Genomic DNA, 23,492 nt, shown 5'->3' with positions numbered 1-23,492 from the left:
TTCCAAAATAATTAAAAAAAAGTGAAAGAAACAATATCTATTTATTTGAATTATAGTGCTTATTTAAATATCTGAGAAAAATTTATTTTTTTAATAATAATTTTTTAATCTAACTTTTAGTACATACACAAACCTAGAGTATAAGAGTAGTACATTCACAAACCCAGAGAATGTGACTTGATAAGTATAAGAGTTGCCAATACACAATATAAAGCTTGCAACTAAGTAGATAATTTTCAGTTTATTTTTCGATTTCGGCTTAATTTTTTATTTTATTAGATATAAATATATTGAATCCTTAATTTTTAGCTCAAACACACACCAATCATGAAATTACAGATAGCTTTTTTTCAAAACCATTAATAGCAGATACAAAAACCCAGTATTATAAGCACTTGCCTTAGCGTGGACATAAACCGGAGGCGATGTAACATTATGAGTAAAAAAATAACAAATTAAATTAATTAATTAATTAAAAATCCCCTAAAACTATTTAGAATATGAAAAGAAGTCATACAAAAAAATATTATCCAAAAAATAATAATAATAATTCAATCCACAGTACATGAGATAGTCTGTGGCATAAGATAAACCATTAAAGTTTTTACTGTTAAATTATGTTGTTCTATTTAGGAATAGGAATATTTTTATACCCTTGCAGGGTATTATAATTTCAGTCAGAAGTTTGCAACGCAGTGAAGGAGACCTTTCCGACCCTATAAAGTATATATATTCTTGATCAGCATCAACAGCCGAGTCGATCTAGCCATGTCCGTCTGTCCGTCTGTCCATCTGTCCGTCTGTCCGTCTGTCCGTCTGTCCGTCTGTCCGTCTGTCCACCTGTCCGTTTCTACGCAAACTAGTCCCTCAGTTTTAAAGCTATCTAAATGAAACTTTGCATATAGTCTTCTATATACTCTCACTGCTATATATGTCGGAACGGGCCGGATCGGACGACTATATCATATAGCTGCCATACAAATGTTCGATAAATTTTTAGAAAAAAAATTATAACTTGGCTGTTTTTCAATATTTTTGCACAATTTTTTAGATTTGGCCATTATATATTATTTCAGAATTTCGATAAAAATTTCATGAAAATCGGACGACTATATCTTATAGCTGTCATAGGAACGATCGGGAAATTAATAGGAAAAAAACTATAACTTCATTGTTTTTCAACGTTTTTTCATCTACTCCGGGATATAAGCTTATTTTATTATTCTAGTTTTTTTATCACAAATTTCATAAAAATCGGACAACTATATCATATAGCGGCCATAGGAGCGATCGGTAGATGTAGAGAAAATGTAAAGCTGGGAATGCAAAACTGTAACTGTCAAACTGTAAACATAATAATATAGGTAAAATGTAATGAAATAATATCTGCAAGGGTATACAAACTTCGGTGTGCCGAAGTTAGCTTCCTTTCTTGTTTTTGTTCAATTTAAATATATAAGGATATTGGTGGCTCTATATTTAGTTTAATGTTGGAGCTAGTTTTAACCTTATATTTTCTGCTAAATGTCATCTCTGTCACTCACCTGTTCACCATTTCATTGCCGTTTTCCAGGGACTGGGCCAACTGCTGCTGCTCCTGCTGGTTCGTAGTATTGAGCTGCCCAGTAACTGGTGTGGGAGTCCTCAAGCTGCCGCCTATGCCGATGCCCAGCACCGAACCGCCGGAAAGGATGGCCGAGGAGGAGCCGCTGCCGCCAACGCCAATGGACTTGGTCTGCTTGGCCTGCTGCTTGAAACGGCTGAGGGCAAAGAAGAGGGCTAGGACCGCTTTCAGGCGGCCGCTGGAAATGTCGCCGGTGGTGATGTTCTCCAAGCCGCCGACCGACTGACTGCGCAGCACATGCAGGCACGAGTTGACGTTGTCGAACTGCCCATGAAACGGAAGAGGAACACAATATATAGGGAGAGTTTAAATCGCAGCTCAGAGTATAAATAAAATAAATACAAATAAAATCTATTTAAGCACAACGATGACTCATCGCTAGAGCCCTTTGAGCCGCCTAATATAAATGTAAATCCTCGTGCTGCTTTATCGCCGCACCGACTGCGAGTCGTGACTTTGACATGACTCCCAAATGAGGCTCCCAAACACCGAACAAATGCGTTTTTTATAGCTAATTTGCCCAGGCCTTCTTAACTGCTTCACGCACCAGAAAAACCCTCTGGAATCAGGATCGACCCAAAGCCGAACAAAACAAAAAGAATGAACATTAAGATAAAGTGTTCAGACATCAACTGTCTGTTCTTTTCATTTGTCAACACCGAAAAACAGTAAGTGGCAGGTTGCACGACCTAGAGATACGATACTCCGGCTCAAGCCACTCAATTTGGACATTTTTGAAATATTTAAATATACAATAAATTTAAGAACGTTGGGGAATATTCTAAGAACAGATAATTTAGCAGTCGTTATAATATAATAATTGTCATTATATATTGCAGCTATCATCATATAAAAATGTTAAATATTCTGAAATTATAAAGTAAGTTCCTGAAAACATTTTCAGTTTAAAAAGTGGGTTTCATTTCATTTAAAAAAACGAATTTTCTGACAGCTTACATGATTAACCACTTCTCTGGTGCTTTCAGCAGAGAACATCTGAGATATTGTCAACACCCTTCCGAAAAGCTTGAGAAATTTGTCTTTTGTTTATGGTCCTGCTGCTATTTCATATTTTTAAGCCCCCACAACCTTCCCCCCACGTTGTCATAGCGCTTGTAACAATTGAAACAAAAAATCAAGAAGAATACGTATGGTAAATGGAACAGAGAGGCGAATGTCGAAAATCAAAGTTGACAACAGACATGACAGCAGACAAATGACAAACGTCTGCCGTCCGTCGACTGTGTGCACTCAATTTGCTGCCAGAGTCCAAAAGTCGGAGAACCCAAAGCGAGGTCCACACTTAGATGAGATAGATAGATAAAACTTTAAGCAGCTGCTAAACTTATATGGCAAACTTTATAATAACTTTGCGATAGACAAAATGGAAGCGTCTTTGCGCGCCCAATGACTTTGGCAAACAATTGAAAAACTCAAATAACCGATAAGTTCAAGTTCAATGCCGGCAAGTATCTGCTAGATACTTTCGGCGACTCCTTTCTAGCGGCGGCTGTCAACATTTGTTTTTGATAAAGCTATCTTTTGGAGTTGTCTCATAGCCAGGCCAAACTTTCCTTTCGAAATTTGTTGCATTATAAATTGAAGCGATAAATTTACATTAATTTTAACTCAGCTTACTTTTGCTGCCGGCAAATGGGCAAGATTCTTATAAATTGCTGCAGTTATCGGTTTGAAAAGTTGAGTTTGTTTTCAACTTCCAAAACATATAATTTTATTTCTTTTTGATTAATAACAGTAACTTATCACCCATAACTATGTGTTATTTATTGAATTATACAAAGTAAAATAAAAATTAAACAAATCCTACGGAATATTTAATCCATTTATTAACTCAAGGATTTAAATAAAAATATTAAATTGGCTTTCCTATGGCATATTAAAGGCTTTCCGGGTTCCAACTGTGATCGGACCATTTGTCACGGCCGCTTTAATGGTGGGACCTGCCATTAGCTCCACTTGACAACATCGTTTCTTTTGGCGCGCCGAGGGCTACTGCACTATCGCCACTATCTCGATCAATCACCCACCGCGTTGACAGCAGCAAGTGTCAAACAGAGCGGTGCACTTATTTACTATTCGCCCCACAATGACGGGCGCCCGCCACAGTGGAGCGTAGATATTATTGTGTGTGCGACACAGTTAAAGCCCATTGAATCGCATCGTCAGTGGGGTAAGCAAAGTGCACTGAAACCCCGACTTATGTAATAGGCAACAAAAGTCAAATAAGCCACAATGAATGGATGGGGAGGGGGAATGCAACAAGATGCGGCAGCTGTTGCCGCTCCAAACCGCATCCAGCAAGCATATGCATTGAAATCGCGTAACCGATACGACACTCAAGCGAAGTCTGCCGAAGCCACAGGGCAAGGAGCTGCCAGACTCCGAGATACTTGCCAAAATATTGGGAAACTGACTTTCCATTCACTTCGTTCGCCCAAAAAAGAGCACAAAAATAAATGCAAATAATATTGTTCATATCGAAGTTGTCAATTGCAGTGGAGGACGCAAGAGTCTTATCAGAGAGACCTCTCCTTTCAATGGGTCAACAGTGGTTAACAAGCTATTTTTGGCAGGATTATAAAGTTGTCAAATTAAATTATATAATATTAAATATATATTTCCAACTAATAACTTACATATTTTATTAAAGTCTCATCTTTCTTAATAAATTATGGATTTTCTAGTAACTTATATTATTTTAATAATATTTTGATAATAAAAAATAATAATAGAATAACCAAACACCTCCTCCTGGGCACTTTCATGTCCTTTTCCTCATCGTTAAAGCACTGTATCCTGCAGGGCAACGATATGATGGCATTTTTTAACTCGCTGCAATTCGAGCCAAAATGAAGACAACAAACTGGCCAAGTGACGCCTCATTCTCATTGTCACAGGACACACAGCGTCATTAAAGCGAACTGGTGGGCCAAAATGAGGCAGCTTCGTGGCAGTTGGCAGTGGTGGAGAGTGCTCCAAGGGACCTGAGGCGGAAACTGCTGCAGCCTTTATTGACATTCTTCGATTCGATATTTCTATCTTTGTGTTTGTGTGCCAAGCGCAGAGAATTTCTGAACTGCACTCGTTGCATTGTTGTTGGCCAGTGAGTCTGTGTTTAATTCCCCGTCTCCTCCTCATCCTCCTCCTGTGATCTTACTCATTTAATGTGAATTTATCGCAAATACAATGCCGATGCTCTCTTTATGCCTCTCGCAGCAAAGGATTAAGCGTCGTGGTCAACAAAGACGACGTAAATGAAATCGAACGGTTGGTGGGGGCGCAGGGAAAATCCTTTTGTTAATGGTGCTAAGGAGTCGTCCGAGGACAGGATATGCCTGACCAACGGCAAAGTCTCATCATACCAGAGCATTGTATGACATTTTATTTAATATATAAATTTCATTTCATTTGATTTATGCACGCTTTAAAGCGCACTGAAATAAATCAATGTAGGCGTCCGATGCCGAATGTCCCGCGGCCAAGCCCCTTTTTTAATTAACCGCCGGCAAAAGGAAACACACACAACAAAATATTTGAATACGAGAGTATTTTCGTCTGATTTCGGACACAATACCAATATGGTTTTATCTGTGCGTCTGGCAGGTGAGGGGGAGACCAGAGACCAGAGTTATTTACGGGGTATAGTTCAACAGCTATTGGGGAGTATTCGCGCATTAAATTTGCTACTTATCGAACGGGGTACTTATGATAGATCAATAGATTAAAATTAAGCCTGAACAGGTTTATATCTTGAATTCGGAGTTGTATTATTTAGTAAAACCATACATTTATTAAACTATTTTTAGTAGAAGTTGAACTTTCTATTAGATGTCTTCGTAGGAGAGGGTTTTTACATATTTTGGTATATAATACAATTTATTTTTAGTAAAATAAAAAAAATAAATAAATAAAAGAAAGCTAACTTTGGCCAGCCAAAGTTTGTAAACCCTTGCAGGTAACAATTAAAATATATCATAACTAAGCCGAAAATGTATTAATTTTGAATCGGATAGCAGTTTTGTGTTACTTTTTATTAATTTAAAAAAACTGCATACCAAATTTAAAATTTTAAGAAATAAAAATTTTTGGCCATTTTAATGATGTAACCCCTTATCAAATTTCGCAAAAATGCCCAAAAAATCGATTTCTTCCGGACATGTCTAGAAAGATTCGCATGTTAATGCTGATCAAGAATATATATGGTTTATGGGGTCGGAAATGATTCCTTGACTTAGAAAAATATTATTTTGTATTAAAAAAACTGGATTTTTTATATTAAAAAACATCTTTATTTTTTTTTTTTAATTAAAAATATCATAACTCGGCCAAAAGAGCATTAATTTTAAATCGGAAAACTGTTCTGTGCAAAATTTTCTACAGTTAAAAAATCAGCATACTTCATTTAAAAATTTTGAAAATTCAATTTTTTATCAAAATCCAAAATTTTAATGATGTAACCCCTTATAAAATTTTACAAAAATGGCAAAAAAATCGATTTCATCCTGACATATCTAGAAAGATTCCCCTGTTGATGCTGATCAAGAATATATATACTTTATAGGGTCGCAAACGTCTCCTTCACTGCGTTGCAATCTTCTGACTGAAATTATTATACCCTGCAAGGGTATAAAAAGGTTATTTTATTAAAAACAAATATTAAAGAACTAAGTGAGACCTAATTTTAATTTAAAAATAATAAATAAATTAAATAAAAGATGTGTGCACCTATTATTTTAATCATCTATATTAAATTCTCTTTAAACCAAGAAAGAGCTATCTGTATTTTAAACGTCAAAATAATTACCCAAAAGAACCCTCTCACTCTGCCGGTCTTAACTCCCTTTGTGATGTAACTTCAACTAGACACTGAGTTGCCAAAAACCAATTAGCAACTAATTAAAAGCTCAAAGTCACACACTCGCACCCTAAAAGATCTGTGTGCTGCAGTGCAGACGTCTTGGTATCCGGGAATCAATAACCAAAATCCACACAAATTCCTCGAATCGCTCAAAATGAGAAAATTCCAGGACAATGATAAGCAGACAGGCAGGCAGGCGGCGGCTGCAGTTGGAGTCACTCGATGGGAGACTCGAGAATGCGGAAGGGCAGCGCCAAATGGCAAAACAATTTCAATAATTTCAAGTGTCCTTCGTGGCTGTCAGAAGACACTCATGCTGGTAGTAGTTTCGATAACGATTTCGATTCTGAACAATTGTCGCCAAAGTCACGACCTCCGAAGGACGATAAGAAATTGGGAAATGGAATAAAAATCAAAGGACAACGGCCAACTCCCCTGATGAGTTCTAAGACTGTACTGGACTGTAAATTCAATTTACGAGTGACTGAAAGTGCAACACGCGTACTGCACAAACCATTTTTTTGCCCGTCTGAGATGGCCAAAGGCCAAAGTGAAATGCGATTTGATTGAAGTGAAGAAATGTAATTGAAATTGCCGGACATACATATGTGTGCAATAGACGGAAAGAGGCGCCCGAGAGATGGGGATACGTAGATGGAGTAACTTTAATTTGGCAAGTGCAGCCGAGTGAAAGTTCAAAACGGAAAATACAACGATTGCCAAGATACTTGACCTTTTTAAATTGAATTCTAATTTTTTTTAAGCTGGAATATACGATAGTTTTCAGTGGGTATCCTCTCTTTCTACACCGATCAAGGCGGAATTGCTTACAAACTTTGGAGTACAGCGCAAGTTTGTTACTGAAGATTGTTGAATATGTTTCATGATAAGTTATTTTTTAAAAATCCCCTCTTCTAGTATCGTTTCAGCTAATTTACCAATCCACAAAACATTTCGTATAAGAAACTTGTATGGCTTTCCACAAGTGAAGCTGCCAAACAGAACCTCTGGCAATTCTCCCATTTTACTTTGCCTTTACAGCAAATTTCTCTGCCCTCACTTTGCTTTTCCTCTGTTGCGTTGAAATATTTAGTAAGATTTCTGCGTGTTCGCGCAATTGTAGCAACTTTTCAGCAGCCAAACAAAATCACTTTTAGGGCTTTCCACTTCTCCCACTCCAGACAGAAATCCAGTCACTCCCCAAAGTGGTTTCCACAGCGACCTTTTGCAAAGTGCGTGTGCTTGAGCGCATTAAATTGATTGCTATATAATTTTCCAAGATGAGAAGCAACCAATTTGAAGTTTTCCCCGCTCCTTGGCAGTGCTTTGAAAATGAAATTATTGATAAGACGCCTTAAATAAAACTGCAGGCACGACCTGGCGATAGGTTTTGCAGGAAATGCATTGGAAGGAAGCGGAAAAAAATAGGTAAGCACGAGTTATGCGCACACACGGTTCCAATTTAAATATATATTATGATTATTTACTGCCAGGACAAGTTAAATAAAATACAGCGAAAAAATATGAAAATAGAAGTTGTATAAAGGGGGCACCAAGCTCGAGATGATGATAAGCCGGGCAGGAGCGCCGCCGGCGGCGGCGGGGATTGCTGAGTGGAGCAGCGCATAAGCGAGCAAATTGCACTTCCCTCAAGACTCGCTGCTTTGCTCCGCCGAAGCCTTTGCCTTGCCAAGATTAGCCTTGGAGATATGCTAAGGTGCCGCTACGTTTCACTTTGCCAGGCCGCTCTCAATAGGCGTCCAAAGAAAGTGCATGGCCATGGCCGAGAGCATTCGCTGCGAACGTGTTTGTTGAATACACTGGTAGAGAAAAAGGGGTAAATATGGAAAGTATTTAAAAATATTTGCTTTTAGTACTAGTAGGAAAGAAAAAGTTCGTTTTTAGCGGAGTTTTCGTAAGGGTAAATTTTTAATTTTTAAAAGAAACTAACAAAAAGTTTGCATAGGAACTCTTTAAGTTTTTAAAGCGTTAAAAAAACAACATGTTTCATAAAATATATATCACTGTATTGTGAGCTTTTTACTTATTTTTTTCGCCTTGCTATTGGCACACAATTGGGTGCATTCTGTTTTTATTTTTTCTGCCTTTTCTAGGTTGTCGGTTCGCAGCGCCATGGCCTTAGCTACGCCTTAAGTTATGCTGTGCAAGTAGCACAGCCTTCCGCTTCCCTTCTAAGCCCCTGATCAACACCCGACCGACACTCAACAGCCAACATCCAACACGGATGCTGGGCTAAGCTGTTTTCATTTCTATCCCTCACCGTGCGATGCGAATGTTTAGATTGGAAGGAATTGCGAGCAGCATCAAAATATTTACATCGCTTGGCAAGGAATGCAAGCTGATATTGCGCTTGGAGAAGGACTCAGGTCTCAGGACTCAGGGCCAGAATGCAAAATTGGCCGCGACATGTTGCCAAGGTTCAAAAAACACAAAGTGTGTAAAATTAATTAGAAATATCAATATGCGTTCAGAGTTTGTTTCATGCGCTATTTGCCTTTACAAAAAATATTTGCTCTGGTCGCCGCATTTTCAAATTCACTAATTGCCTAGCGTAATCACTGGGCACAAAATGTGCCCATAAATATGTATGCAAAAATCGTATAATTAATAACCAGTCATTTATCGTGCTGTTCGGGTCTTTTTGAGCCCCGAAAGTTGACTGCAAACACATAAAGCTTAAATTTAAAATTGTTTAAATACCAGGGATAGCGGTCATTTTCCATTGTTTGCATAAAAGTCAAACAATCGTTTGTTTTGTAAATTAACAGAAATAAAAATCTGTGCAAATACCGTATCGACGAGACATCGGACACTCACCTGCAATGAAAGAGATACATTTATGGTCAGAAATGTGGAAAATGGCCAAAAATTTAATGCATAGCAAGGTAAATGTCAATGGAAAAATACAGAATAAATTATAAATGGTATATGAAATATAGTGACAACAATTGAAATATAGATAATAAACAGCTCCATAAATTACTGATCTTAATTTTAAATGTTTTAAAGTTGTTAATAAGCTTTAATGTTCGAAATCCATTGCCCAGACAGAGCCCATTCTAGCTTGTAAATGGCTTGTAATACAGTCTCAGGCTTATTCTTTAGAAATGCAGAAAAAATACATCGTTATACATATATTATAAAATATATTTGACTCCTTTTTTATGGCACAACATTTTTCAATTTCTCCCTTGCTCTCTGCGTATTTTATTTCAATATTTTATCCTGTTTTGTTTCTCATTTTCCCTTCAGAGTGAGACTCATAAGTTTACGTTCGATTTTGGCGTTTGTTGTAAAACGAAATTGATATTTTATGGCCATGCTCATCTGCAGCAACAACGAGGGATGAGGGAGGCAGCGGCATGAAGCATACGATTTTCAAAGTTTATGGCGCGTGTATCTGTTAGATACGTTCCCCAACGCTTTTTGTGTTATTTACATGAATACTTCGTTTGGAGATTTGCTAGTTTTTTGTAGTTATTTATGCATGGGGCATTGTTTAAGCCTTGCACGAGTATCGCATGAGCTCAATCGACACATGCACACATTGCATTGTAGAATTCGAATTGTTTCGGCGCATATAGACGCTGTAGCTTTGATTTAAAACTCGTAAATGGAATTGTAACCGCTTTTTTTGTTTGCCTTTTGATGTGGAGTGCAAAAAAATGGTTGTGGCACTTTGCAATTTGACGTTATGCAATAACTGCAGGCTTTTGAACAAATTAAAATGAAACATTACTTTCCTCAGCGGAATATTGACTCGTCAGGGTATTCAAATAAAATAATATTGCATGGAATATTATTGGTAAAATAAACTATGATCCGAGGAGATCTAGATCTAGAATACCTTAAGCAAACCTTTAAGCTTTAACCTAGCTTTTTGCTTCCTTTTATTTCAGGTTCTTCTAGCTTCCCTAGAAGTCTTTAAGATACAGCACGTGCCCTTTACCTGGATCAAAACCACTTGATTACCTTGTGACAGAAGGTCGTGTCCTCGCAGATAATCAACTTGAAGCCACTTCAAAATGTATCTTTTGCCGAAGAAAGATGTATTTATAAGGCCCATAAATAAAGAGCCACATAAAGAGGGAAAGAGTGCCTCTGGCAAATGAGAAATGTGAAAACGTGTTGGGCATAAAATGTGTATAAAAATTCAAATTCCGTTTCTCTCGCTCACGTACTAGCACCGAAAAATAAATGTACTGAGGCCAGGTATAAAAATGGAAGTCGCAGACTGGGGTTTTCCAAAACAAAATTTGATATTTTCATTAAATGATATTTGGGCTGCTGCGATGTCATAGTCACATATCACATCCACATCCGTTTCCAGCGTTTGGCCGTCCCGCAACTGCAGCCAAGCGTGAATTCGGTGCTCCGGTCTCTCTGTGGCTCCGCGAACAAAATATATATTTTTGCGAATCACCAACCAGAGGTAAACAAACAAACAAATGGACTGTGCAAGCAAATGAAATATTGAAACTAAACAAGCTGGAACAGGTGTCAACGTCATCGTTTGAAGGTTTCATTTGATGAGTCTGCTCCTCTCCCAATTGCGTTATTTGCATTTCATTTACGCTTCCCTATTTGTTTACCTCGAAAATCTCTCTCCAAATTCGCTGGCTCCTTTTATTTGTATTTTTTTTTGTTCGTTTTTGCAGGTGTCCAAACCATTGGGAACCCAGAAATCAATCAACATTCAAACCGCTCACTTGTTTATCAATTGTTTTCGGCGGTTGGCCCTTTGTTTTTGGTTCCTTTTGTGCCTTGAACTTGACACTTGCCACCTGGCCACTCAATTGGGCTTTGCCGTTAGGCCACGTAGTAGGTCCGGTATTCTCCAAATGTCTTTCTAATTAGTTGCGCCTATTCCATGCTAATGACAGGGCCAACGCAAACGGAAGTCATGATTTGGGAAAGCTCAAATTGCAGCTTATGGCGGGAGAAACCGATTCAGCTTTGGCCGATAATTATGGCTAATTGGGTAAACGGGGCTCTCGACAATTCAGCCAGCAACTGCAGCTACCAATCAAGTTGAGTTAATTAGCCACGGATGTCACTAAGTTTAGCTGATCATTAATTGAGGGACATTATTTGGTGACAGAAAATAGTCGATTAATTGAGGAAAGGAGTCTAGTTTCTTAGAGACTTATAATTGGAGTTTACATCTAATTTTTAGTAGTGCTCAGAATTAGTCTTTAAACTTATATCTTATAAACTCTGCTTATAAATATTCCAGTGAAAATATTTCATTATTTATCTAAAGCTATAATTATAATATAATCAGAGATCTACGAACTTACTGTGCTTGTCTAAATTTCAGACACTTTAAAACCATGTTTATTACAATCAAAATAAAAGTTCCAAGAACATTTTTAAAGACTTTTCCAGCATTATGTTGCCACCAACAACATGTAATGGGGTCAGCAATCAAAGGTTGTCATAACTACTACCACTCAAGGCAATCATTAGACGCCCGAGATGGCTGAGCCAAGTCAAGTTTTCTATTTTGCATTGCGAAAACGAAGCGAGATACAGATTTGAGCCGCCTTGAAGGTGTGTCACACCCAATGGCTTTTGTACTTTGCAGTTGGCTTCAGAGCAGCAAGCGCCAGAAAAATATAAAATATGAACAACTTTGCGCCACATCAGCGTCGGCGTTTAAATAATTGCACTGTCAAAATGCGTTAGGCTTTCGCTTACGCCTCCCCGCCTTGCCATCTGGCTGGGCACAATATTTAATTATAGGCTACATTTAACACGCACTCCCCTGGCTATTATTATTATTTGTTATGCATAATGAACTTACGCATGCGAAATGAATCAAATTTGCCACGCAGAATATTTCATGTTGCTTGATAGAATTTGTAATTTTAATACAGAAAAAAATGAAGCCTTGTTTGTAAAAATTACTTTAAATGCAATTTTAATAATTCAGACTCATATAAATATAGTATGTGTGTTTGTATATACATAACTTAATTATAAATTGCAATCACATTTATGAGTTTTTGTTGTTCGTTGAGGCTTTTTGAAGCGTTTTATTTTTATAAAAATATTTATTTGTGATTTTTTCGCTCAACTTGACTTGAAACTTTACCCAAAATCTTTTTAAATAAATCTCTTTAAATCTATAGAGTTTAATATTGATTAAGAGATCCACTAAGGGTCTCCCATTGAGTGGCTCTACCTTAATTCACATCGTCACACACTTCTAGCTCTTTCCCAGATAATATCTGAGCTGTGATGGAAGCATGAAATTCCCAGGCTACGGTTGGACATATCCTTGAAGCTTGAACTTCTCCGGCTGTCAACTGTTTAACTCGGATCGCTTGCCCCCGCTGGCCCCTCTTGGTTTTTTGCATATTTGACTTTGACACTTTGCAGTTGCTTGCTATTCTGTGTGTGTAGTGTTGTTGCATGCTCCTGTTAACATGTCCAACGGTTTGTTGTTGCATCTGTCGGTCTGAATGTCTGTCTGTTTGCCAGTCGGTGTTGCAGCTCGAATATATATTCGTTTTATATGTACATACATATATGTTATGTTCCTACGTAGCTCTGCGTCCAGCGACAATGAGCTGTAGCATTCCTCTTGAACACGCAACGTGCAATTGTCAGTGTCAAGCTTTGTGGCAACAGCAAGAATATATATACACACAGCAGCGAGTACAAAAATCTATAGATATAAGGATACATACATGGATGTGTACTATAGCTATGGGTAATATAATAGCATAAATTTTAAACTTTGTGATTTTATTTGAGAAAACATAAATATTGTTATACATATTGTTAGATATTTATGAATAAGAAAGAAAAGTTTTCTAAGAAACCATTGCTCATGCCGTGACATTAGGTTGTACTATTTCAATTTCGTTACATTTACAGTCAAAGTTCTAAATAAAGAAACTATTGGCTTTTAGAAATTACAAAACAATTAACTTAAAATAGTCTATTGAATCCTTTAATCATAAAAGCAAGTTTAATAATGCTATTAATTTGACTATAACTGTGCATCTGTACATATTTATATACGGGTAAAGCCTGGCTAGGGCCCACGATACGTATTTTAAATAAAGTGGGGTCGTAGGCGTTGCGTTTCCTAGAAAATATCCCAGTTGGTCTAAAAAAAATGTATAACGTTTTTGGGAATAAAAAATAATCCGATCTTTCTTAGTGCCACCATCAATCATTGTTGAAATAAAGTCAACAAATTGAGTGATGGCTTCCGCAATTTTTGTCCAACAATTCCATAAAGTTGACAATTCAATTTATAGACGTCAACTAGCTGAAAGCCAGTAAAAATTTTCGCTAGAATCCCGGAGCACGGCCTAATGTGTCGTTTAAAATGCAAAGCTCTTTAAATGACCCAGGGCCATGAAGAATCATAGCCATAGTACACGCGTTTTCTGGTCATGTTTGACAACTGCCGAAATGCAATTAACAATTGTGCCCCGGTAGTTGTCAACAGTTCACAGAGAAACACACTAGCAAACTCATTTGAAAACACGCTTTAAGGCCAGAGGTGGAGTTGCTATAATTTTTATGGGGGTAAAAAATCATAAATATTACAAAATCGGTCAAAATTAGGTGGTAAAACCCCAATTGATAAAGAATAATTCAAGCCACAATATCATTTTTGAATCTTAATAATCTTAATAATGTTATTATTTTGAATAGTATTTGTCTGTATAAAAGATAGCTTATGAATATATTATAACAAAACAAATCAAAGAAACAAACCATGATAACTATTTTTAAAAATTCTATAGAAATAAATATCCCAAAATATTATATTATTAAGTAAACCAGGATGGGTATTAATTAAACAAAAATTAGAAATATTATTTAATGATATAAATACATTTAATTGAAATAAAGTATAAAAAAGAGTTAGTTTGTTTTTGAAAATGTCAAACAGTCTTCAAAGTCTTATCCCATAAGCTTCTATAACTTCTCTAATTTGTCTAAATTAGAATTTGGCAAAATGTCAGACTTTAACTGCAACTTTCTTTGCCTGCAATTGATATGTGATTTCCACATCCCCTTCAATTTAATTGAGACTAAGCCCCTGCCCTGGGCCATGGTTGCCATGCACAAACAGAGCAGAACTAGAGACAATTGCCCCGTTAGAACTGCACACAAATGAATGCCCTTTGGCACCTGTCGGCATCAACCTGGTTGTCGAGAATTTTGCATAGTTTTGCCGCTCTCTGCCAATCCGCAGAAATTAGCCAATGGCCTGGGACTAGGCACTCTGGCCTGGCCAGGACCGGTCCGGTCCGGTACGTACTGGGCGCAGCAAGAAATTTACCTGTATTATTTGCCCGTCCGAACCTCAGTGGAGTTAAACCCGACCTGGCCGACATTAATGCATAATTTTGCCAAACTATTTTGAGGTTTGCTTGCCTGGCAGACAGACCGACCGCATGCAGCAGCATCAGTAGCTCCGACTTGCGCCCAAGCAGGCCAATTTATTTGTCATGTCAATATTAACATCGTTCGTCCGGATAGACGGACTGATTTCAGACGGTTATGTTCAAAATAATAGGGTTTAGATGAATTTACAAGTAATTCAAGTTAATTTTTTATATAATTTAATAGAGAATGTAGTCCCTTACCAACTATGAAGTATTATAATCAAGGATTGTATTAGCTTTCTGCACTGCTATAATTCTGAAGAGTGCTGTTTTGTTGCAACTGCCACTTGCTACTTATAAATTTAACATCATTTACTGGGCCTACGGGCAAATTTCGTTTTGGGGATGTGGTTTTCGTTGCTGCTGTCAACATGCCAAACTGACAAATATTTGCCAAAATCCTGGCATGCAACCAGTCAGCAGTAGTGAATTTAATTAGGTTTTATCGGACATTGGAGAGCAAAATGCGAAATTGTTGACTAATGCAGTCAAGTAATATTCATTAAAATAAATTAAACAATTCGAGTCAGTGTCAGGTAACGAAAGGCAGCTGTTAATTCTCTGATTGAATGTAGATTCCCTTTTCCTGCAACCATTTTCCGGTGTGAGTTGCGATTTCCCATCCCATGCGTAATCAATTGCCCTGAACAATCTCGGCCTCGGCATACAATTTTATGATTTCCTGTCAATCTTAATAAGTGTCTCGAGCTGCAACAAAAGCAGCCAGAAATCGTTAGTAATAACCATAACAACACACTGATTTGTCGGCCAATGAAGCGTGGCTAATTGCCAGCACATGAAATTGAAAACTTGTCGACTGCTAATGAAGTCGCTAGCCAGACCGTTGAAGATTCTATGCTCCCGCTGGACCTGACATAACAATGGTATAGTACAAAGGCGCCAAAGGCCCAGCAAAAACCGCTTTAAAGGTGCAGCTTTCAGCCGATTCCCATCCATTGCCATTTTTCTACCTTTACGCTTCTTATGGTTTTTCAACGCCTTTTGCTTTAAGATTTATAGTCGCACAATGCGTGACCAACTTTCAGGAAAAATAAGGAGTGGTGGTGGCAGACTGAGAGGACACTCTGGGAACAATTTCTTCCTTGTTAATTTCTTACGAAATTCAAGTTGTCGTTTAAAAAATGAGTACAATTAATTTGTTCATTGGGATATTTATTTTCAATGCTAACAGAGACAGAGAAAAACAAGTACAAGTTTATAGAAACATAAATAATTTTAATTTTTGATGATATCAGTTTCCATACTTGATTTTAAAGATACGAAGAATCATAGTTAAGATGTTTTTATACTTGTTGATGCTTGTATACTTCAAATTTTTAATTAAACTTTCACCTACTACACATTTTGTACTCTCTCACTTGTTTGCAAATAGGCCAAATTAAATTCAGCATTTCTAATTACTCAGTTTCCCCGTAATGCAGTCTTCCTCGAATTGCAAAATGTGTCACCATTCGCATATAGAGAAGCGTAGGTGGTCGCTTGGATTTTGTCAAATCTCTGGCGAATATTTTATGCTAAAGAGGCGAAAAGCGACACCGCAATGCAGCTGCAGAAATTAAAATAAAAATGTCAAGCCAACCGAAGGCGGCGGGGCATATGTGGGTGGCTTGACTGTGAATGTAATCTGCAGCACGATCATCACCGTCATTGAGATTTATGTTTGTGTTTATGCTGCTGCTTGACATTTCCGCTGAGCTTCTTCAATCAAAAGACAACGCGTGAAAATTATAAAAAACAAGTCTGCACGTACCAAAATAAAATAAAAAAGAAAAGCTGAAAGAACTCTACAGATGGACAGCCGCAATGTGAGCAAAGTGGCAAACAATAAAAGAGCAAGCCAAGGCGATAAACGATAAGGCACGTCAGCAGTCTGATTGCAGCTCTTGGACTTGGAATTGCAGTTTGGAATCGAAGTTGAGGCTGAAGTCGGAGCGGAGCTGCCCCTGTCAGTCCGGGCTTAATGAATGGGACTCGCTTCCACTTGGCTGTGAGTGCCATGGCAGGATAGCAGGGAAATGACTAGCGCGAGTCGCTTCAGCCCGTTGTCCATCTTGAGCTGATTGAGTGGCGGCTCTCTATTGAGCTCTGAGCTCCTTTTCAAGGGCTTTGCAGCGAACTGCAGGCGGGGGGTGCAATTAATTAAGCCATTAGGTTCTGTTCATCAGGGTTCGAGTGTTCGATTATCCGGCAATCAAGTCTAAGTGGGGAACTATAAGCCATATAGGGATTATAGGCTTTTACGTGTTTTACGGAATTTGCATAAACAGAATATAAAACAAGGAAGAATACTAACTTGGGTAAGCTTAAATTTGTAGACCCTTTGCAGAGTATTACAATTGGATTTTAAGATATCTTCATAGATCCATGGGATCCATTTCAATACCTATCGAGAAACTAATTTAATTTACTATTCCTTTAATTATGTAATTAGAAAACCCTCTTTATACATTTTTCGTAAACAATTACCACAATAAATTTGTCAAGTTCCAAAGCATTCCCAGAACTAACCTTGAACAAAATCCGCCAAGATTATTTGGCCTCGTTTATAGTCTGCATTTGTTAACTCCCCCTTTTGAAAACTTTTGTTTTATCTGATTTTCGTGCCGTCTTCGTTCAGCTAGTTATTATTAAACGTGTTTTGATTGCCGGTTAGCTGAGCTACCTAAAAAGTAACTTCCTCGCTGGAGTCCTATATAATTAATGTGAATTTCTCCCACAAAGTTTACCAATGTTGGGCCCTCGGGCCAAAAAATTCGGACACAACTGCTGTTCACAGAAGTTTGCCGACCATCGACGGGCCCTCAAACAAGCGAAAAAAAAAAGCAAAAACCGAATAACCGCAAGCAATAATAAATGAAATCAAATAATTTGTTTACTTTTGTCAAGAAATTTGTTGTGGCCACACACGCAGAAGTATAAATCTGATCGACTTCAGGATTACCTGGTAAATCATAACAATAATTGGAAGCTTAAAAGGTAATTAAAGGGATTTTTCTGTTCTTTTCTATTAGGATATCATTTTATTCATTCCAAAAAATTAAACTTTTCCTTTTTCCGGCTACCGAAAATCCCAAACCGCCACCTCCACTATATCTCCTTACACGGTATATCCGATTTTGGTTCACCCACTGCCTAGAGCCAAGGCTGGAACCTCGAAGTCGTGCTAATTTGTGGGCCCCATTTCCGTTCTTTATGTTTTGGCTGCGGTTGGCTCTCTGTGAGTCCTTTGGCTGGCTTTTAAAAGGGGTTCGCGGCGGGGCTCGTTGGCAGCCTCCGATTCGCGCTGTGCGGTCCACGAAAGTTTTTCTTTATTGATGCCCCACAATTAGCACGCCGCAAAGCCGGGCCGCTCTGTATGTCGTAAACAAAGCTTAACGCCCTTTAACCAGGGACGATACTTGGCAAACAAAGTACACAGACCGCAAATAAACCAGCGACCTTGACTGCAGACCAGTGGGTGACGGCGGCCAACCAGTGGACACCGAATGCAACCGGGGGTGAGTCACTCTGAAAAAAAAAACCAGTTCCACAGTCAACATTTGGTCGGGTCGGCGGCAAAGGTTCTTTGAACCTTCCGCTCTGAATTTGTTGATGAATTTATTTTGTGTCCAATGCCCGACAGTCGTCGAGTAACGCGTGCCGTTTTTAACTTTATTTTTATTCTAAGGGTTGACATAACTAATGGGCCAATGCTGGGATCAAGGAAATAATACCGGGCAATCTTAATGATATATGAGACGGCCTTTATTTCCACAAAATAAGATATTAAGTTGACTTTCTATAAAAAGAGAACAGAGATGTATACAAAAATATTAAAATTTCTCTGAGATCTGTTCTTAAATTATTATAAAAATATCAAATATCAGAGCTTGACCATTTGGTTCCATAACTGCAACCGATTGGCCCACTCTTTGGCCACTGGCCACCCTCTAATTGAAGTCTAAGCTCTCTCCGCCTAATTGGCAAACAGAATTTATGGCATCGAAAAACACTTTCCACACCTTTGGGGCCACGACAGGCCGACAATAATTGGGAACAATCGGGCTTCGAGCAGTGTTTGCCGTGTGCAAATTGGACAAATGTGATGCGGAAGTTGTTAGAGAAGCGGACAAGGGGACAGGGGGAAAGCGACTAGCGAAGGGGAGGGGTCCAGTGCTAGCCACAGAATTCCATTTGCCATTTCATCGAGTGGCAAATCGAAAAAAAACAGGCAGACATGGCCGTGTTTCGAGCATGTTTTGGCCCCTGGCATTAGTGGGTAACTAACTTGACAATACTTGGGTGATTAGCCAGAGGTTTTTCTTGTCTCCATTTTGGTGGCATTTCAAATTTCTCTTTTCAGAGGATTTAATCTAGGAAGCAAGACCAAAGTGTAGGTAAAATATGTTCGAAACTTTAAGTAAGAAACCTAAGAAAAGTCAATTACTTTTAAAGAACTGTAATGTCACCTCTCAATAGTATTCCCCGCATTATATTCTAAGATGCTTGATCACATATGTTTATTTTAAAATTTTGTTATATTTGGAAGGCCCCAATTAATCCAGTTCGTGCCACATGACGCACCACCCCATGACTCATCATCATCAGTGGCGGTGTGCTCAGGCAACTTCAACTTTACCACATTGCAACTTCATTGGCCCGAGGGGCCAAAGTCCATGCAGCCAGTGCCAGTTGCAACAGCCGTTTTTCGTGGCTTAAACATTTATCCGGCTAGACAGGCGGACAGGCGGGGAACAAAAAGCCTAGTTCTGTCTGGCCAAGCAGCTGACAGCTGTGCGCAGTCATAGAGAGCCCCACGTGTGGGTACCAATACCTAGCCCCCGCTCGCTGGCGGAGATGAATCCCGGGCTAACGACGAAAGCCGGGGAAAATTTAATTTAGTGTTTGCAAGAGAAGACCCCCGTTTTGCCCCGCCAAAAGCTTGTTAAATTAATAAACGACCAAATCTCTTTGACAGTTCGGTGCGATGCAAAGTCAGGCTCGATTTAACGCTCAATTTGGTGGCTTTGGCTTAGACCAAAGCTTAGGATTTAGCTTTCGCGGATGATGGATCGCCGGCGTTGACCGAAGCTCATCGCTGTGTCAGTGATAAATAAAGGCTCATTAGTCGTCCCAGAGCTGAGCTAGCATTAGCTAGCCTCCACCCCCAAAAAGCAATCGGACCATCTTGACAGATAGCCAGCCATTGACTTTTCGGTTTCCAGAAAGCTCAGCGGGCTATTTCTACGTAAAATCACGTTAACTGCTCATCGAATAGTAGTGGCCAAAGCCACCCAAGAGCTGATCTTGCTTGGGATTAGTTCACTGGAAATTCAATAAGCCCGGGCGACAACAATGGTCAATGGCAATAATTATGTAATTTGTAGCTAGAATGGGTATTTTATTGTCAACCTCCCAACTCTGGCCGCCATTGACAACGACAACAAGAGGCAATAGAACGACAATAAACTGGGCCAACAATACACTGAAAGAGGACTGAGAAAGAAATTAAATACGTTGAAAGTGGCATTATAAACAGGGGCGTAGGTGTATCACTGGACAAGGCTTTGAAATGGAAATCTGATGGGAAAATTACTTGATACCTTTGGCTGTGCAGCTGTTTGAATTCTAACTAAAATGCTGAATTAATAAATTGCACAATTATTCCTTTGAAATAACGAGCAGAACATTGCCATATCTATATCTCATATCAATAAAATTCACATATTTTATAAAGAATCAATGGTTTCTCATTCATATTTTGTATTGCAATTTCTATGAAGAAATTAATACTGAAAGGAATGAATAAGTGCCATTTTTTAGAGTTATTCAGACTACCTGTAATTGACCTACTGAACTGCAACCTTATTCACACGTACACACTTCCTACCCCCTGTGGCCACACTACTACGCCACTGTTCCGGAGCAGCTGTGGCGTGGCTCAAATTTAGCTGGAATATATGGGCACGTCGTCGAAGTTTGGCTGCTCACGCCTGGCCACAAAAGGCTAAATATTACCAATGTGTGCGACGAGCGCGTTTGTAGGTGAAAATTTGAACCAAAAGAGGACACACAGAGTCACGGGGGAAAAAAGGTTTAGTTCATAATGCGGCGGCGGGAAAGCCATGCTCGTAAAAGGCGACGTGGTGCGGTCAGGACAGGACACGGAGGGGTTAGGGGTTCAGATCGAGGACGATAGGCTAACAAGGGGCGTGGCCAACGCTGCTCCTCACCTTTCTGACAGTTGCGTCATGATAATTAGGCCCGGTCGGCGGGGGTGTCAGTAGTAGTGGCATGCGTGTGTGCCGACTTCTTTTTATGACTCCTCGCATTGTTTATGTTGATTCGATGTTAATTTAACGTAAAATTGATAAATATCTCAGAAAGTGAATTGGTTACGAGGGAAAACCAAGGGCCACCGGCAGCACATGGCCCTGGAAAGGGGTCAAACATTTTCATTTACCTCTTCAACTCTTTGCCGGCTGCCGTCGTTGTGTTGTTAGCTACTTGAGGTTACTTGACCCAAAATGTCTTCGTTTCTCCGGTTTGCTGTTGGTTTCGTTATTTCGTATTTTGTACAGTTTAATTGGGGCAAGGCAAAAGACACTTAAACGAGCATTTTTAATTGATATAGTAGTCTATTGCGGAATTCGCACAGGCATATATAAAAGCAAATTTAAGGCAATCAACGCTCGCAATTAAACAAATAAAATTTTCTTCCTATGGCCTAAGCAGTCATCGAGAAATTTGCATAAATTCAGACCGTGAACAACACACTTTACTCGATCACAAGCACTCATTTGTTTTTATCTTCACTTAGCACTGGTAATAAACCGCTCAGGTGTTTTAAATTAGCAATCAATTTTCCAGAATTTATTCGCTTGGATTTCCATGAAATATATTTTGAATTGGGGAACACACACGCGCGGGCTCTCGATTTGAACTGCTGGCAGCAACAGTTGGTTGTCTACTGACTCGTAACCGGCGAATAACACCACGACCGGCCTGGAGATCATCGATCGTGCCATCGATACTTCGGGCTATGACTTCGGTTACACAGAGAAAAAAATTACGGAGTAATTTCTTAATTTTGTTAGGGACAGACTTGACTTTTTCAATGCCGATTTTAATACAGAAATTGATAAATTTAGATCAAGGAACTATTATACAAAAATTGTTATTAAATTCAGACTATACTTTAAATATTTAATCATAAATTTTATTAAATTAAGGTTTAGTTATATTTTAAATATGTTTCATGAATGAAAAATGAAAAGTCTCAACAAGGTTGAGGTTGTTTCTGGGCTTGATTTCATGGAAGCTTGGTGTTGTGACCTTTTTGAAAGAGCCCAAAAAATAATATTTTTAATTTAAAACCTTTTAAAGTATTTTGGCGCATCATTAGGCTTATTTTGTCATTTTAATTCCTACCCAGAATTTATGTAAACATTTAATTCTGAATTTATAAAAATCGTAATAATAAATCTTTTAAAAAAAATCTCAATAAAATGATTGACCTTTTCTAAAAACTTTTCTGTCTGTGTTTGACTTCGGCCTAAACATTACTTCGTTCGCCGGGGAAGCATCATCTGGCCGGGTTTTGTTTTTGTTTTGCTTGCCCATTGATCGCACAGCTGTGATCGCCGCAGCATGTTGCTGGAGTTTTCTTTGCCAGACGAGTTTTTTATTTTGGGTCTCTGGGAAATGTTGCTACATATAAAAATGTTGCTGTCAGTGCAGGCAATTTGACGGGGTATCCAAAAGTCCAAGGAGATTTAATTTAGATTTTATATATCAAAATACATATGTATGTATATTTATTAATTGGATTATAAATTTTTCATACTTTTTTTAATTGGAAAATATGCAATATATTTTTTCTTAAAATTTTGGTAATGTTTAAAGGAAAGTAAAGTAATGAAAATTGTAAAGAAAATATTTTGTATTTCCAATTTTAATAGTTATAATTAAAGAAAATGTTCAGTTCTCTTAGCTAAACTTACAATTGTGTCACATTATTTCAACACAATAGAATTTTTTGAATATAATAACCATTTAAAACAAAAAGATACTCCTCAAAAGACAATCCCAATATCTTTGGCAACATGTTTCCCAAGTAACATTTTATTAGCTGGTTTCCCTTTATTTGTTGTTGCTGCCAGGCCCAGACATAAACACATTTCAGTTCTTTAATTTGATTTCTGTACTCTTGACAGTTGTGGGCGTGCGAGAGCGGGAAAGACGTCCGTCTGCTATTTCGTTCTGGTTGCAATGAGTAAACAAATTTTAAATGGAATTTTCAATAAGTCATCAAAGAGGTACGCAGTCACAGGCAATCTCATACAGCATCTCATTGTCTTCACCCTGATGGATCTTTGCTGGTTTTGTTCCCTCGAATGGGCTCCATAAACTCCGACGCGCTCCTCCATACATATGTACAAATATGTATATTTTGTACTTATGTACCATGTACCTACAGCGATCTTGATTCATTCACTGAACATCAGCGAGTTCAATAGATTCATAAATTTTAATTGCAAAAGCATGCGAG

General features: G+C 38.3%; 1 protein-coding gene across 5 annotated transcripts in view; it reads right to left on the bottom strand.

Moving 5' to 3' along the window:
* sick (sickie) overlaps positions 1–23,492 on the bottom strand; it is a 138,384-nt gene that overhangs the window by 64,124 nt on the left and 50,768 nt on the right. For all 5 annotated transcript variants that reach the window (XM_070283533.1, XM_070283534.1, XM_017178283.3 and 2 more), the window contains one exon: positions 1,545–1,888. In XM_070283533.1, the coding sequence (XP_070139634.1) occupies positions 1,545–1,888 (344 nt within the window). The remainder of the gene's footprint in view (positions 1–1,544; positions 1,889–23,492) is intronic.

This window comes from Drosophila kikkawai, chromosome 2L (genome assembly GCF_030179895.1).
Source record: "Drosophila kikkawai strain 14028-0561.14 chromosome 2L, DkikHiC1v2, whole genome shotgun sequence".
Taxonomy (NCBI): domain Eukaryota; kingdom Metazoa; phylum Arthropoda; class Insecta; order Diptera; family Drosophilidae; genus Drosophila; species Drosophila kikkawai.
Note: the sequence above shows the minus strand (reverse complement) of the source record. Positions and strands in the feature narration are given on the sequence as shown.